We start from the raw sequence: 13,384 nt of genomic DNA on the forward strand, positions 1-13,384 counted from the left end.
AATCCCCAAAGACTGTAAGAATATGGCAAAAGCAAGACAAAATAGAGCCAAGCCTAGAGAGATTTCCAGATCAACTGCTTGCTAAAGGTCACTTTGCTGAGGTTCAGGTACAGGCTGTATATGATGAAGAAACTCTGGCATTGTGTTGACTGTCAGCCTTAAAGGCCTGAAATCAATGAAAAGACTTCAACCATTTACTCAAATCATGAAAGGTCCAAAGGAAATCTTTCCTGACTTTTTGCAAAGACTAACTTCAGCTGTAGAAAGGAGAGTATAAAATTCAGAAGCAAAAAAGGCAATAATCCAGTCATTAGCCCATGAAAATGTGAATGTTGAATGCAAGGAAGTAAGCAGAACACTGAGGGAAGGGTTAGCATCAATAGATGAGTTGATTAGACTAACATCTAACTGATATTAGACCTTGCTTGCCTAATATAATAGTAATAGGAGAAGCTGCCACTAGAGACCTAGAAATCACCCAACATTTCAAATGTTTTAATTGTGGTGAGTGGGATCATCTCAGAAATAACTGCAGGACAAAGCAAAGTAAACCCAAAAGAAGTACTATGCCATCTGGAATATGTCAAAGATGTGGCAGAGTTCTACATTTGGTTAGGGGATGTAGAGCAACAACAGACAAATGGAGCAACACCCTACCAAAATATTCCCGGGGGCGGGGGCTATTGTAGACCCCAATACCAGGTAGGGTGAATTTTCTTCCTCAAGACAATTAAATATCACTGTTTCAAAAACAAATGTTGTGAGACCAGATAATGAAACTGAGGCTGAAGCAAGTTTTATAAACAATTTAAAAAACTTCAAAGGTAGCCAAAAATAAAAATCTTGGCAAATTTCTATAGAGAATCCAACGTCAAATTAAAAATACTAATAACAAAATTGAGATTGAAGGGATAGTGGACACGGGAGTAGATGTCACCATTCTCTCTCCAAAATCTTACCCTTCAAGTTGTTCACTTCAAGAAGTAGACATTGAATTTCAAGGAATTGAGACTTTATCACAAATAAAGCAAAATAACAAATGGCCTATATATAGAGGACTTGAAGATAATGGAGGAAAATTAAGATGCTACATGGCTGATATCGTCATTAACTTATAGGGAAGAAATCTATTGCAGCAATGAAAAACAATGAATATCCCCTCAGTTTCAGTGTCTGGCCATGAAACCCATCAGGCTCCTAATAAAAATTTTAAATTAGTCAGGAAACATTATCAAAGGCAGTTACAGACTGTTCAAGCTGTCCATAAACAAGATAGAGCGGATTCTGACAATTTAGCTCTACCCCAAGGAGCCACTGCTGTTAAGACACACCAAGATCCTTACCAATAAGGTGGTTGATTGACCAACCCATTTGGATTGATAAGTAGTCTAGGATAAAAGAAAAATTACAGGCATGAGAACAGCTAGTCCAGGAGCATGTACAGAAGTCCATCAGCCCTTGGAATGCTCCATTATTTGTCATTAAAAAAATCTTGCAAATGAAGGATGCTGACAGATCTCAGAGCAATGCATAAGATTGTTTAGTCAATGGTTTCCTTGCAGCATGGGATCCCATTGCCTTCCTTGTTACCTAAGGAATGACCTATCATAGTGATTGATCTAAACGATTGCATTTTCACAATTCCTCTACATGAATATGATAAGGAATGGTTTGTTTTCTTAATACCTACATTTAATAGAGGTCACTCAATGAAGAGATATCATTAGAAAAATGATGAAGTATTTTTTACATATAATATAAAACAAGTTACAGGCATATCACACATTACTACACGGCAAGCAGTTGTGGAGAGATCTATTCAAACTCTAAAGGAGATGCTTAACAGGCAAAAGGGGGCAATATATACATCCAAAGATACACTGCATAATGCTTTATTAACCTTAAATTTTTAAAGTGCTTCTGAAAAAAAAACTACAGCTGCTTAAAGACAGTGGATTGTAGAAAAAAATTACTGAACTAAACCAGCCTGTTTATATTAAGGATATTCTCACATAAGAATGGAAGAGTGGAAATGTGTTACACTGGGGGAGGGGTTTTCCTACATTTCCACAGGAAAAGGAAAGCTATGAGTTCCTTCCAAGTAGATTAAAAATCTAACATGAGAAAGGGAGACCTCGTTAAAACCTTAGCGATGGAGAAGAAAAGGGAGACTAAAATGATCAAGAAATTAGGTAATGTATATTTGGTGATGTTTATGTCTCTGTCTATGGATATGGCTCTGGAACAAAGTGAAGCTAGTATGTCAATACACAGCTAATAACACTAATTAGGTACAAATTTCTCATGATTTGTTATTATATGCTATCCTTCAAGATGGCATGTATAGAAATTTATATTGCTGTTTGATTATGTGGTCAGACTAACCTCTGATGAAAGGCAGTCATATTTATTTATTGATCTTCACTAACCAGTTTATGCACCCTGCACCCTCCATATGGATGTCTTGACAGAACTACATGTTGCTTTACGTTTTGAGTACTGCAGGAAGAAAGAAGAAAAAATCAGATCTGACAAGATCCATGTTCCAGGATGCTGACATTCTAAGAGATTCATTCCAGCTCCTTTTTGATTCTACCTCAAATACACCAAAGCTGCTTCTTTAAAGACATACTTGAAGAACTTTTCTAGAATAGCTAACTTGCCTATCCAGCCTTTCAGACTGTCATAGTCAAGATGTCAGCTAAGCAATGACCTCTCTTAGCACACTGTGACTGGAAGGCAAGTGATCCCAGCTATACTGTCCACACATACAGGATGGTTGACAGCTTAGTTCTGACAAGACTGGATAAGCTAGTCCTTCATAATTCCTGTTTCACAGGTATATCATTTAATTCTGGGCCAGAAAGCTACAGATTGATTCTCCAAAATTTTGCAGACTGAAGGACTATCCAAGTGACCAGCTGTTTCTGCAAATTGGTTAAGTTTTGAAAGCTATGTTTTGCACTTCCTGTATTTTCAGGTAATATTTAAGTTGTTCTTGGATTTCTGACAGGGTGGAAAACTGGCTGTAGTATCCTAGTCAGCCCAAGCTGTTTTAGCATTGAAAGAGGTGACATAGGTTTTAGAGGATGTTTTTCAGATGGTAAGGAACCTAAAACCAGGACACAATTTAGGTGTAGAACTAAGCCTTTATAAGTTAGATAAATGGCAGAGTTCTTCATCTGTTTGACAAACTGTTAAAAATAGATGCTATTTATACTCATACTATGTAACTTATGGGTCATAATTTTTTTCAATTATATCTGATAGAAGAGTTTTTTTTTAAATTGGACAGAAAGGTTGGATGCAGAGGAATTTCCCTTAATTATCTGACTGGCTAATAAAGATGGCAAATAGCCAATTGGTGGGCAAAAATGAGGAGGTGGGTTTTCCCCAGCAAGAGAGAAAGAGAGAGGGAAGAGTTGGATTTAGAGGAACTGTAGAGTAAGGATGACAGAGGAAGAGAAGTTGTAAGGAAAATGGAGCAGAAGTGCATGGCCTGGAGAAACTGCATGTAGCAGGAATTTTTTAACTGGGGAAGAAAGTGGTGTAGAGGCATATCTGCCAAATATAGCATGCATTCTATAAATATATAACTGAGTTGCATTTTCCTTGCATTGGATTATTGTGGTTGGAAAAATTGCTGCAACACTCATATTAAAAAATTTTTCAGAAACAGCACAAGTAGTTCAACTCAAGAATTTAAAAAAAAAAAACCCTAAAGAATCTAGATCCAGTAACAAATAATATAAATTAGAGAAGAATGGTTTTTAAAAATTGAAACAAAGAAAATAAATAAAAAAAAACAATTATAACAACTAGTTGTACAAAAGGTAGCAATAGACCTTGGCTTAATTAAGCAAAGAAAGAGAAAAGCCAAATTAATATAATCAGATACGAACACAGAAATAATTCAACATATATCAGAAATGCAAAACATTATGAGAAAATACTCTAAAAACACTTCCATTAAATTAATTAATACTTTAGTCAATAGATGTCTAGAGTTGCCTAAGTAACTAAAGTTAAACCAATAAAGTGGCAACAACTTCAGCATAATTATAAAGAAAAAATGGGAAATTTAAACAGTATAAAATACAACCAAAACAAACACAAACAAAAACAACAACAGAAACCCTTCTAACCAAATAAAACTGATTTCAGATGGAGTCATAGCAGACTTTCTCCAGAATTTAAAAAATTATGATGTCCCGCGCTACGTCTCGCCAGGAGGAACGACGCGGCACACACAGGATCCTTCTGCAGAAAAGCTTTAATGCATCTTGAGAGGGAGAGCATAAGCTTACAATGCGGAGACGCCGAGTGAGGAATAACTGTCCCTTATATAGGAAACTATCCTCGCCTAGGACGTGTCACTCTGACTGGTCGCTGCCAATTATGCCAGATGACGTACCAAAGCGTAAGTGTCCCTTTGAGTAGGGAAGTTACCAGGCGCCTGCGTATTGCCCTTTTTACTAGGTGCGTTCTGCCGGATGCCAGTGCCATCTTGTAATGGAGTATGTGAGGACAGCTCCTCACATCTCCCCCTTTCCTGTTTTTTAAGCAAACAGGACACCCAGGTATAGGAGGGCGAAGACAGAGGTCATATCCTCGTACAAAGTTGGCGAACCTGTACAAGAGAGATACCCTTAGGCTGTTGTTGGGACCCAGGGCACTCCTGACCCGTCGCACTGCCATTTTTCGAGGGAGGGAAAACTGGGGCAGAAACCCTCATGTAATATGACATGCCTTCCAGGGAGCGTATTTGGTAGAACTTCCCTGTGCGATGCTAAGCTCATCACCCCTCATGGGCTGCTCAAGCCGGACACTCTAATCCTGGCAATGAACCGAGGTTCTAGGAGTGCAAGAGCTGTCCAGCCGACGACCTGTTGCTTGAGCATGGTCAACCAGATATCGGCTGACGCTCCTTGTTCAAGGGCTACAAGTGCCTGGGCGATCACTACTTTGTCCTTTCTTGTTTGAGATCTCAATTTGCAAAGCAACCAGAGGAGTAATACTAATCCAGAGCAGAGGATCACTCCAAAAAGTCCCACTCCCACCCATTCCTTGAAATAAGAGACTGCTGAGGTGATCCAGGATGACAATCCCTCCGTCAAAGACAGGTCCAGTCAGGTAGAATTTACTTGAATGATGGTTGCTCTCAGCTCCCGAAGTGTCTGTTCAAACTCCGAGGTCCAATTCTGTAACAGATGCTGTGAAAGACTCTTAGACAGATTAGCAGCTCGGGTAAATTTGTCATATTATATGGAGGTGACACAAAGGCCTGGGAGTTTTTGCTCACAGCCAAGCTGGGCCAGTTGCCATAGAATGTCTAATTGCTCTCAGACCAGATCTATACGTTGGTTGACAAGCATAAGGCCTCCCTGTATCTGAGTATTGGCCGAGGCCTGTCTGTCCCGAGCCACAGAGACCGTGGCCGATAAATCATTGATAGTTTGGGTTGTCTGTACTGAATTTGACAAGGCCAATGCCGAGGCAGTAACCGAGGCAGCGACTGCTGTCGTAGCAATAATGCCAGCAATAGTTGCAGAAATACCAAAATCTCTTTTTCCTCTAAATAAGGTCATGGTCCCCGGGGTATCAACAGGGATCGGGATAAAGCGAGGCATGCGGATAACTACTGCGATATTTTATATGAGTAGCTGTCCAGACAGAGGCAGCAGGTTTGATGTTCCCCATCCAGGAAAATGACAACCGTCCCTTTTCGCCCTTTCCTCCAAGCAGCATCGCCATGGGCGTAAGATCAGTGCAGCTACCATTAACGCAATGTAAGGCCACCACCATAGAGAACTGTGGCGTTAGCCACAATGTCCTCCTCACCAGTTCCCCATGTGGCCTCCCTTAACCAAGCAGAAGATTGATTACATAACATAATGCAAGGGAGATCAAAAGATGTTTTGTTGAATATGCCAAAACAAAGGCTGCCCTTAAGGGGAATAGTCCTATTTCCTTTACTCGTTCAACCTGTGGATCCTCAGGTAAATTCAACCTGTGGATCCTCAGGTAAATAGGCCAACCCTAAATCCCTGTTAGTGGTACATCACCGGCATCAGGAGTGGAAAGGTTGACATTATTCCCCATCGTAGCTCGCCCTGCACCGTTGCTGGCATCCATGGAAGAAGAGTGAGGAGGTGCAGGAGTCCCAGTCCCTTCTTGATCACTTGCTGTGATGCTCCAAGTAAGTCGTCCTGGGATCCATATGGGATTTTCATTGTCCTGTGGAAAAACACAGACAGCTCCCCTGGATCTTATTAAAACAGGATCCGGGCCTTTCCATTCATTTGTCAATACATTCTTCCATTTGACTAATTCTTTTGCCCTCTTGGGCTCTGAGCAATGTTGCTCAGCCGCTGTTTGTCCAGCTTCATCAAGATTTAAAAAATTTAAGGTAAAAAGGGCCAGAGCAGTGGCCACTCGGGGTGTTGGGGGGAGTTCTATCATAATTCCCCCTCTTTGTTTTATTAAATATGATTTGAGGGTCCAATGAGCACGGTCTATGATTCCTGTCCTTGAGGGTTGTAGGGCAGGCCCGTCAGGTGGGTAACCTGCATCTGAGCACAAAACTGACGGAATTTTTGAGATGTGTAGACGGGGCCATTGTCAGTTTTTACACATTTTGGCTTTCCCCAAGCACTCCATGCTTCAAGGCAGTGCTGAATGACATGTGTTGTTTTTTCTCGGGTAAGTGGGGTGGCATGTAGAATGCCAGAACATGTGTCTATAGATACATACACATACTGTAATTTTCCAAAAGTAGAATTATGAGTAACATCTATTTGCCAGATTTGCAATGGCTGTATTCCTCTCGGGTTGACCCCGATGTGAGGAACTGGGAGGAACTGGTAGCACTGTTGGCATTGGGTGACTATATCACGTGCCTCTTTTCTAGTTATAGAGAAGCGGCGGTGTAAAGTTTCTGAGGTGACATGGAAATTGCCATGAAAGGCTTTAGCAGCCTTTAAAGGAGAGGCCAGGGCCACAGCTATCATTTTTGTGGCTTTGTCAGCCAAATCATTCTCTGAACTCATTGGGCCAGGGAGTCCAGAATGGGCCCGTATATGAGTAATGTATACAGGGAATCTTCTATTTAATAGGATAATTTGGATTTTTCGGAAAATATCTGCCACCTTACTAGTGGTTTTAATTATACCGGCAGTTTCAAGAATACTAACAGCATTAACCACATAGGAGGAATCTGAAACAATATTTAGAGGAACCTAGAATTTTTCAATGACCTCCATGACCACTAGGCATTCTACCACTTGGGGTGAGGTTTCAAAATATTGTCGTGAGAATACTTGGGAGTTTACCACATATGCTCCCACCCCTGTTTTTGACCCATCCGTATACACTGTTATCCCCTCCTTTAATGGTCTGTGGGATGTGACGCGAGGGAAAACAACAGGTTGTGATCTTGCAAAACACAATAGGGGGTGTTTAGGATAATGATTATCTATCTTCCCTGTAAAGGATGTGAGCAGCACTGCCCAATCATCAGAGGTAGCAGCTAGAGTTTGGACCTGGTAGGGTGTATATGGGATAATCAAGGATTGGGGTGGAATCCCAAAATGACAGATGGCAGCTTTTAGGCCCTTAATAGCCAGATGTGCTACTGCGGCTGGATACCAATCAATAATCTTCACAGGGGAAGCATGTGGATGGATCCATAACAATGGACCTTGTTGCCATAAAACTGCAGTGGGTAAATCCTTGGTATCTAGTACACAGAGTGAAAAAGGTAGAGATCAATCAATACGTTGCAATTGGGCCTGTTTTATGGCATCTTCTACTTTAATAAGGCCTTAGTTGCAGCGGGAGTTAGCACACGAGGGGAGGTGATGTGGCCTTCCCCTTCCAATATTTCGAACAAAGGTTTTAATTCCGCGGAAGGGATTTTCAAAAATGGTCTCAACCAGTTGATATCTCCCAAGAGCTTCTGAAAGTCATTAAGAGTATGGAGGTGGTCTCTACGGATTTCCAGTTTCTGGGGTATAATCTTATCAGGGAAAATAATGGATCCTAGAAAATGACCTGTGTCAGCAATTTGGACCTTTTCTGTAGCAATATGTAAGTCCCATTGTTTAAGGGTTTTTTGTAATAAGGAATAGGCTTGTTTGAGTATTTCTAAGTCTTTATGACACATCAATATATTATCCATGTAATGAATTAACAGTAAATTTGGATAGGTCTCCCTGACTTGTTTGAGGGCTTCCTGAACATATAACTGACACATCGTAGGGCTGTTGGCCATGCCCTGAGGTAGGACCTTCCACTGGTATCTTTTATCAGGTTCAGTATGATTAATTGATGGGACAGTAAAAGCAAACCTGGGCCTATCAGGGGGGTAAAGCAGAATAGAGAAAAAACAATCCTTGATATCTATTATTACCAAATTCCAATCTTTTTGTAGGGCCGAGAGTATAGGAAGGCCCTGCTGAATGGGTCCAAGGTATTCCATCTGACCGTTAATGGCCCTCAAGTCATGGAGTAGTCGCCATTTTCCTGATTTTTTCCTTATTACAAAAATTGGGGTGCTCCAAGAGGTGGAGGGCTCCAAATGTCCCAATCTTAATTGTTCATCCACCAGTCCTGTAGCTGCCTGTAATTTCTCAGAGGTTAATGGCCATTGGGGAACCCACACCGCGTTCTCCTTCCTCCATGGTATGGGTCGTGCTGCCCCAATGGCGCCTAGGAAAAACCCAGGCCTTGTTTATGGGGGTTGGCGATCGGTTCAATGGGCGTGAGACGACCCTGTTCTAATCGCCCTAGGCCTTTCCCTTCCTTATAGCCCATCCTTGACATCATGTGGGCCACTTGTGGGGGGTATTCATTAGATAAGGTCAGTCCCATGGTCTGCATAACATCCCTCCCCCAAAGATTAACAGGCAGGGGAAGTACATAAGGAATAAATTGTCCCTGTCGGCCATCAGCAGTTGTCCAAGTTAGAGTGGCAGAGCTGATCATAGGGCATGACTGGTAGCCTAATCCTTGTAGCGAGTGAGAAGATTTTTGTGGTAGGCCATGATTGAGGCCACCATTTTGAGGAAATTATACTTTTATCAGCCCCAGTATCCAGTATGCCTTCGAATTTCTTTCCATTGATTTCTAAGCTCAATTTTGGACGGTTGTTAAGGTGAACCACCAAATATGCCGAATCATGACCAGTCGACCCCATGGGTCCCTTGGTATCCTGTATCGTGGCCTGGGAGCACAGAAGGAGTCATAACTGTGCTATTCTATCTCCTTTACTTATGGAAAAAAAACCATCGGGACTTGAACAAAGAATCTGAACATCAAGAGAGCGCTGAGCTTCAACAAGGCCTGGATGGACTATCAGTCCTTGTAGGGCGAGAGATCCTCTCCCAAGGACAAGGCCTATGGTTCCCGGGGGTAGAGGCCCCACAGTCTGAGCAGGAATTTGCTGAATGCCCATCTGGGGCATTAGAAAGAAGTCTGAGGCGGCACGCAGGTCCAATTTTGTGTCGCCTCTTGGGGGACCTCATCTGCCGGGGTCGTGGCCCTGTGAAAGCAGTTCCCATATCTTTGAGGGCCCTGGGACCGGGGGCCCACCAGCCCGTTTTTTGACATCTCATTAGGCCGAGTATCCAAAGGAGGGAGTAGTTTGCCTTTAATGTCTCTCACTGATCGGCACTGGTCAGCCCTATGGTAGCCTTTGCCACATCGGACACAGAGGGTTGCAGACCCCCTGTCTCCTTTTGTCATCCTGCAGTCTCTTTTTAGATGGCCTGTTTTCCCACATTGAAAGCATGATCTTTTATCCGTCCCTTTAACGGGGCGTCGCTGGGACTGGAGAATGGCGGGCGCCAGGCCTGAGTTAGTAAGGGGCCCTCCAAGTTCCCTGCAGACTCTAAGCCAATCCTGTAGCCCTTTATTTCTTCGGGGGGCTATGGCTGCTCGGCACTCCTGGGTGGCTTGCTCGAAAACGAGCTGTTCTATAAGCGGTGCTGCTTGTTCAGGATCGCCAAAGATTCGTCCTGCAGCCTCTGTCATTCTAGCTACAAAATCTGAGAAATTTTCCTGGGGTCCCTGAATGATTTTTGTAAGTTGATTATCGATCCCTCCTCTCCTGGACAGTGCTTTCCAGGCTCTAATAGCCGTGCTGGAGACCTGAGCATAGGGGCCCCAGTGGTAAGCAGACTGATCAGCTGCAAAGCGGCCCTGTCCTGTTAAGAGTTCGAAAGTCCATTCCTGTTGCTCGGGTATTAAGGCCGTAGCATTCGCTCTGGCCTGTGTTTGGGCTGCCTCATACCAGAGCGCTTTCCATTCCATGTATTGGCCCATGCTGGCAAGGGCTGCCTTAGCAATCATCTGCCAATCAGCTGGTGTCAATGCCATCATGGCCAACCTGTCAAGTTGTGTTAGAGTAAAGTTGGCCGTGACTCCATACTTTCTAACTGATTCCGCTAATTCCTTAATCTGATTATATTCAACAGGGGCATGGACCCGTCCTCCCTCCGGAGTCTCAAAGACAGGAAATGTCATACTCAGCTTTCTTCTCACCCTCTCGGGGACTAGTGAGAAGGCGCATGAGCGTGTCTCATATGGAGGGGGCGCCGTTGGTGGCGGCCACGCTAGAAGCCTTCTATTACTTCCCCTACATTCATTGGGGTAATATCTTTCCTCCTCATATTTAGCTGCTTCCTTATCTAGCTCGGCCTCCTCCTCTGAGTCTAAGGTTTTATTTTCAGAGCTTTCAGAACTGTCGAGGTTCAGCGCTTCTAGCTCTTTCACAGGGTATAGGCTGGCTCCCCCTCCTGGTTTATGTGTAGAGGAGGAAGTGCTGGAATCTGAAAATTTCAACGCTCCCTTGTCTACTGACTTACCGGGCGGGCCTTTTTTTCTTTCTTAGGACGTCCTTTTTTTTGCGCGCGCCCAACCTCTCACTACGTTCAGTTTCTGACATACTGTCCCGGACTACCTCGAGTGTGGCCTGTCCTTCTACTTCTGCTGCCTTACACGATTCATCCTTTAAACAATTCTTAACCAGCTTCCATATAGCTTTGGTCCCTAGGTGCAGATCCTCTTCTGCCAATTTTCTGTCAAGGTCCTTTCCAAGTTTGTTCCATGAGGCAATTGTAAACAAGCCTGAACAGGCAAACCAAGGAGCCACCCTCTCCACCTCCTTCACAAAGTTTTTAAGTGTTCTTCCTCCAATTTTGATGTCCCTCTGCTTTAACACTGTTTCCAAGGCCATGACCACAGACTGTGAGGATCCCATGATGGGCCAGGAATGCCAGCGGCTTATCTACGTCCGTCTGACAAGGCGTGAGGTGAAAGGGTAGAGACGGACACGCTGCTCTCTTATATACGGGAGTCTTACACGCGCCTCCCCAGATGGTGCTGCTTATCTACATCGGCCTTATCGCGTCCTTGCTCATCAACAGTCAAAATCGAAGGTAAAAGGGAGCTGTGCGAAGCTCACTTATATATGAGAGACTGAGACGTGCCTTCAGCTGCTGTGATCATCCTTTTAACAGCAAAAACGGTGAAAACAGAACATAATAATAAGAAAGAGTAGGGTGGCTCCCAGGACAAATACTATAGCCTCAACAAATCCTTCCCAAGGTGGTGACAACCCCAAACCAAAGTCCAAGAGAGGGCTGCCTCTCCGAACGTATCTACCTGCAGTTCTGAATCCTCCTTGTCGCCAAGGGATCTCCGAAGGTGCTGACAATGGCGAGGTCTTTCCCGGGTTTTCGGCACCAGATGTCCCACGCTACGTCTTGCCAGCAGGAACGACGCGGCACACACAGGATCCTACTGCAGAAAAGCTTTAATGCGTCTTGAGAGGGAGAGCATAAGCTTATAATGTGGAGACAGAGAGTGAGGAATAACCGTCCCTTATATAGGAAACTATCCTCGCCTAGGATGTGTCACTCTCTGACTGGTTGCTGCCAATTATGCCAGATGATGTACCAAAGCGTACGTGTCCCTTTGAGTAGGGAAGTTACCAGGCGCCTGCGTATTGCCCTTTTTACTAGGTGCGTTCTGCCGGATGCCAGTGCCATCTTGTAATGGAGTATGTGAGGGCAGCTCCTCACATTACAACAAATATTTTTTTAATGAAGACAAAAAATAATGACCAGAAGTTACATTTACAATCTCCTATGATACCAGAACTAGTCTAATACCAAAAATATGGAAAACATGAGAAATGTCAGAAAAAAACAAAGAAGACATAACAGACACATAAACAAAAACCTAAGAATCACTATTCCTAAGGTATGTAGATGCAAAATTTTCTGACTAAATACTTGCAAATGCTAGCATATGTCAAAAAGATCATACATTCTCTTGACTGTGCTCTGGGCTACACACTGCCCAATGACCTTACCTGCCCTTGGGATTTGGAGGTGAGATAGCATCAATGATATAGACTCTGAGAGCAGGTGAGAAATGCTGCAGTAAGATTGTCTGAAAACTGCTGCATGCTTGTTTAATATTCTTCACCTGGACCTCATTGGTCTTAATGGATCTCTTCAAACAGAAGTTCACAAATGGCTGACATTGTCTGGGTCAGTAATCTTTGGTCTCTCAGGCAGTCTTCAATTAGTTCCTCCTGCAGGAGATGCTCTTGCAGTTGTATAGCCCCCAACTTTTATCTGGTAATACCATTTCTAACTATATTCTAGATGCTAATTATTATACTCAAAGACAAGCATAACTCTTGCTTCTCATCAAAGAAATTTCTTTTGCAACATTTGTAAACATTTACTGAGATCCATAACTAGTCAAGATGTAGAGAATAAGGTAATCACAGATCCCAAACTCCAACTGCTACACATAAACCCCAAAATTTATAGCTCAGAGAAACTTGCTAATGAAAGGGCAGAAAAGTAGTAAGGTCCAAACTATGATGACAATTATTAAATATTATCTTCTGGATATTAGAAGACAGCAGCAACAATGACAAATTATTAATAAGGTGGTCACCTAAATAAGACTTGTGTAATGACACTACCAAGTGATATGCCAAGATAGATGGTGAAAGCTTCAGAAACTCGCATGGCTAGATAAAGACCTACAGATAATAGGTCCTGCTGACACATGGAAAATTGGTGTTCTTCAGGAATGTACTTCACTTCAGGTAGATTTTTACTATCAGGAAAATAAAGAAAAATGTTAACTCTTTCTGTAAAACCTATTGGCGTCTAGGCACTTACTTAGAAGTGGCAACTGCCATTCCTCGTACATTTCCACCCTTTTGTTTTTAGATTTTGACCCCTCATGGATAGCAACTTAATGCTATGATGGGAGAAACTGTCATACCAAAAATTATTTAAAGTGTGTCACACAGCATATCTCTAGGCAGTGCTCCATAAATAAGGTGAACCTCCAGGTG

The 13,384-nt window shown here is 42.8% G+C and overlaps 1 protein-coding gene across 2 annotated transcripts; it reads right to left on the reverse strand.

Moving 5' to 3' along the window:
- Window positions 1-4,255: 4,255 nt before the first annotated feature.
- Window positions 4,256-11,906, reverse strand: LOC148005641 (uncharacterized). Of its 2 annotated transcripts, XM_087551738.1 has the most exons (3): window positions 11,665-11,860; window positions 10,866-11,509; window positions 4,544-6,237 (listed from the first exon to the last, which is right to left on the reverse strand). In XM_087551738.1, exons 2-3 carry the CDS (start codon window positions 11,258-11,260, stop codon window positions 6,051-6,053), a joined length of 582 nt encoding a protein of 193 aa, XP_087407864.1. In that variant the 5' UTR covers window positions 11,261-11,509; window positions 11,665-11,860; the 3' UTR covers window positions 4,544-6,050. The 2 variants fall into 2 exon arrangements, 1 of the variants encoding a protein (XP_087407864.1); XR_015621397.1 differs by lacking the exon at window positions 10,866-11,509 and having other exon boundaries at window positions 4,256-6,237; window positions 11,665-11,906.
- Between the last annotated feature and the right edge of the window lie 1,478 nt (window positions 11,907-13,384).

This window comes from Rattus norvegicus, chromosome 5, assembly GCF_021556685.1.
Source record: "Rattus norvegicus strain SHRSP/BbbUtx chromosome 5, alternate assembly SHRSP_T2T, whole genome shotgun sequence".
NCBI classification, from domain to species: Eukaryota; Metazoa; Chordata; class Mammalia; order Rodentia; family Muridae; genus Rattus; species Rattus norvegicus.